Here is a 2,853-nt window from a genome sequence, read left to right on the forward strand (position 1 = left end):
GAGGCATATAGCTCACATTAGATCCAAGTTCTAGTTTGTCAAATAACTTGACACAATAATAATAATGTTTTCTACATAAACATGTGACCTCATGGTTCCCTGTTTTAACATATGACATACAGGCAAATTGTTCCAACCACTGGCTACTAAAATATTTTTTCACCACACACAGTGAGCAGGGAGGAAGGGGAAGTGGAAAAAAAAATCCCAACTCTTATTGTGAAAGAACCACAGCAAAGAGCTGCAGCTTGGGGTGGCCAGGTCTCCACACTAATCATTGGACACAATTTACTGTCCAACTTGTTGTTTGGGGTTGATGCCAAAACATGCCTTTCCCATTCTTCCTAAAACTGCGAAATACAGAGGTTGAATTGAAGCAAAAAGTAAAAGAAAAACTATTTCCCAGCAGTGCAATTAGTCTTTTTGTGTGATAGTGAATATCACTCTGACTGCCTTCTTACTGACTGAATAGAATTGATTTTCTAGAAAACTTAAATTAGACATTGAGAGTTGAATTTGGTCAATTTGGTTGAATTTTTGTGCACCTTCAGAGAATAAAAATATTTACAGCATAGTGCAGGAAGATATTGACTCAATGTAATTAAAGTTTGACAAAAGGAATGAACTAAGACTTTTATTATTAAGTGTTATTACATTACGATTATCAGGTAATATTTGGGGCTGGGGGCATCAGTTATACCCAAGGTAACAAAGAAAAAAAATATTACTGAAGAGCTACTTGCGTCATTAAAATTGTTATTCAGTTAATCAGTTAGTGCTGAGAGACACTTCAACGATTACTTAGATATCAGTTAAGATGTCTTTTTAAAATAAAATAATCGTTAAAAAACAAACTTTTTCGGGGTGAACAAGAAAAATGCAGGCAACCATTGTATTATAACTTCCATTCCTTAACGGCAGGTGGCGCTCCGAGCTCAAACATGTTTTTTTTTTCCTGTATCACCTAAAGTCCAACGCGGAAGTAAACAGTAGACTCCAACCAAGTTGGATCAACCGTTCGGGTTGCTGATTATTTTCTTATGTGAAGTGTATTTATGTCCGTTTTGACCATGTATCCAGTTCAAACTATGCGCAAGTTTGTCTGCGATCGCCTGACTGCGGCAGCTCAGGAGATCCTGGGAGCGTTTGAGAAGAGAGTAGAGGATTATGAAGCGGAGCTCGCTCGGCAGCGCAGGATGTTGGACATGGCGTTTTCCCCAGAGATAAAGTTACAGAGGGCAGGTTAGTCACCGGTTTCTTAACTAACGAGAGGAACTACGCTGTAAGAATTTTAGTGGCCATTAACCTGATGAGTACTCGGTCTGTTTTCTTAGGTTATATTTTTTGTGTGTGTAAGTTAACACCGGTTGCTCGTTAGACCCGTTTGACAGGTCTGACACGTCATGTGGTTTGGTAACCGTTTCAGAGAAAATTCTAGCTAATTATACATATATTTAGTGTGGTGCCTCCTGATAAAGTAAAGACATTTCAACATCAACATTGAATGACGCAATAACTAATTGTATATTAAATGCGGAAGTCAAGTGATGGGTGATGAATCCTCCTGCAATCACAGAGTAATGTTGCAGAGAATTTCTTGCGCACTTTATATCCCCAAATTGTTTTTAATTAAACTGCAAAGTTAATATTTTGTAAGTATTATATATCGAACAAATAGTCAATATTTATTTTTATTTTATTATTTTATCAATGACTATTAAATCTACCGTCAGGAATTTGGCGTGCGATGCAAACAATATTTAAAGACCTGTTCGAGTAAAAAGAGGCCATAAATCAGCATCGGGAAAGAAAATCTACTTGCATAGATTTTTTAATGGTATTTTATTTTATTTTATTAGTTACTTTTGCATGTATACTGCCTTTCATAAGTACTTACATCCCTTGAAAGGACTTAGCACAAAGTAATAAGTGTGAAATAAAAGCAATGTGGTTCTCAATTCTGATTTTAATTTTTTAATTTGTGAGAATCCCATCAACATTTGTAGCACCGAGAAAGCAATATTTGTAAGTGTTTATTGTGGCCTAAATAGACTTTTGTCCCTCTCCCTGCACCGTATATGATGATTTCCCAGAAACATCTGGGTATAAAATGATGTTAATTAAAATCTGAAAAGTGCAGCATGCAATGAATTCAGCTCCTCTAAGTCAATACTTTGTACAACCACCTTTACCGCTGTTAGAGATACAGTTTTTTTTCTTGTGTCATTTTTGTCCATTGTTCTTTTTAAAATATCATTAGCTCAGTTAGGTTGGATGGAGAACATCTGGAAATGGCAAGAGTCATGCCACAGATTCTCTGTTAGATTTTAGTCGGGACTTTGACTGAGCCATTCAAACCCATAAATAGTTATAAACAACTCTGGTTATATGTTGAATGCTTACTTTTTCAGGATGGTGAATGTTTACCCTAATCTAAAGTCTAGCCTTTTTTGAAGTTTTCTTTCAGGATGAGACAGTATTTTAGCCAGTTTTCCTGTACATGCTAGAGAAATGAATCCTAAAGCAAGATGTGAAAATACTTTCTCTTTTCTCATTTCACATGAAAGATGGACAGTGAATACATATAGCGTAACTTTTTTCAATGTAAATTGATCTTTAAAACAATAAAATCATTAAATGAAAAGCTTCCATAGTAGAAAGTACTAGTGATATTTTTTCAGCATGTTTTCTTTATTTTAGATCTCTGTGTATTTATCTTTTCTTGATATACGACATCCTACTTGTAATTTTATAGGTTAATTTTCAGTAATGTAATACAGTCAGACTCGCACTACCTTTTTATATGAAATATGAAGATAAACATTTTATTAAAAGTAACTTGGGGATTTAGGC

The 2,853-nt window shown here is 35.0% G+C and overlaps 1 protein-coding gene across 2 annotated transcripts in view; it reads left to right on the forward strand.

Moving 5' to 3' along the window:
* Window positions 1-957: 957 nt before the first annotated feature.
* Window positions 958-2,853, forward strand: part of LOC106957350 (putative mediator of RNA polymerase II transcription subunit 26) — a 15,634-nt gene continuing 13,738 nt past the window's right edge. For both annotated transcript variants that reach the window (XM_015048653.1, XM_015048654.1), the window contains exon 1: window positions 958-1,242. In XM_015048653.1, coding sequence (XP_014904139.1) covers window positions 1,056-1,242 — 187 coding nt within the window. In that variant the 5' untranslated portion in view covers window positions 958-1,055. The remainder of the gene's footprint in view (window positions 1,243-2,853) is intronic.

Source organism: Poecilia latipinna, unplaced genomic scaffold (genome assembly GCF_001443285.1).
Source record: "Poecilia latipinna isolate Pla-1442-1.1 unplaced genomic scaffold, P_latipinna-1.0 Scaffold896, whole genome shotgun sequence".
NCBI lineage: Eukaryota > Metazoa > Chordata > Actinopteri > Cyprinodontiformes > Poeciliidae > Poecilia > Poecilia latipinna.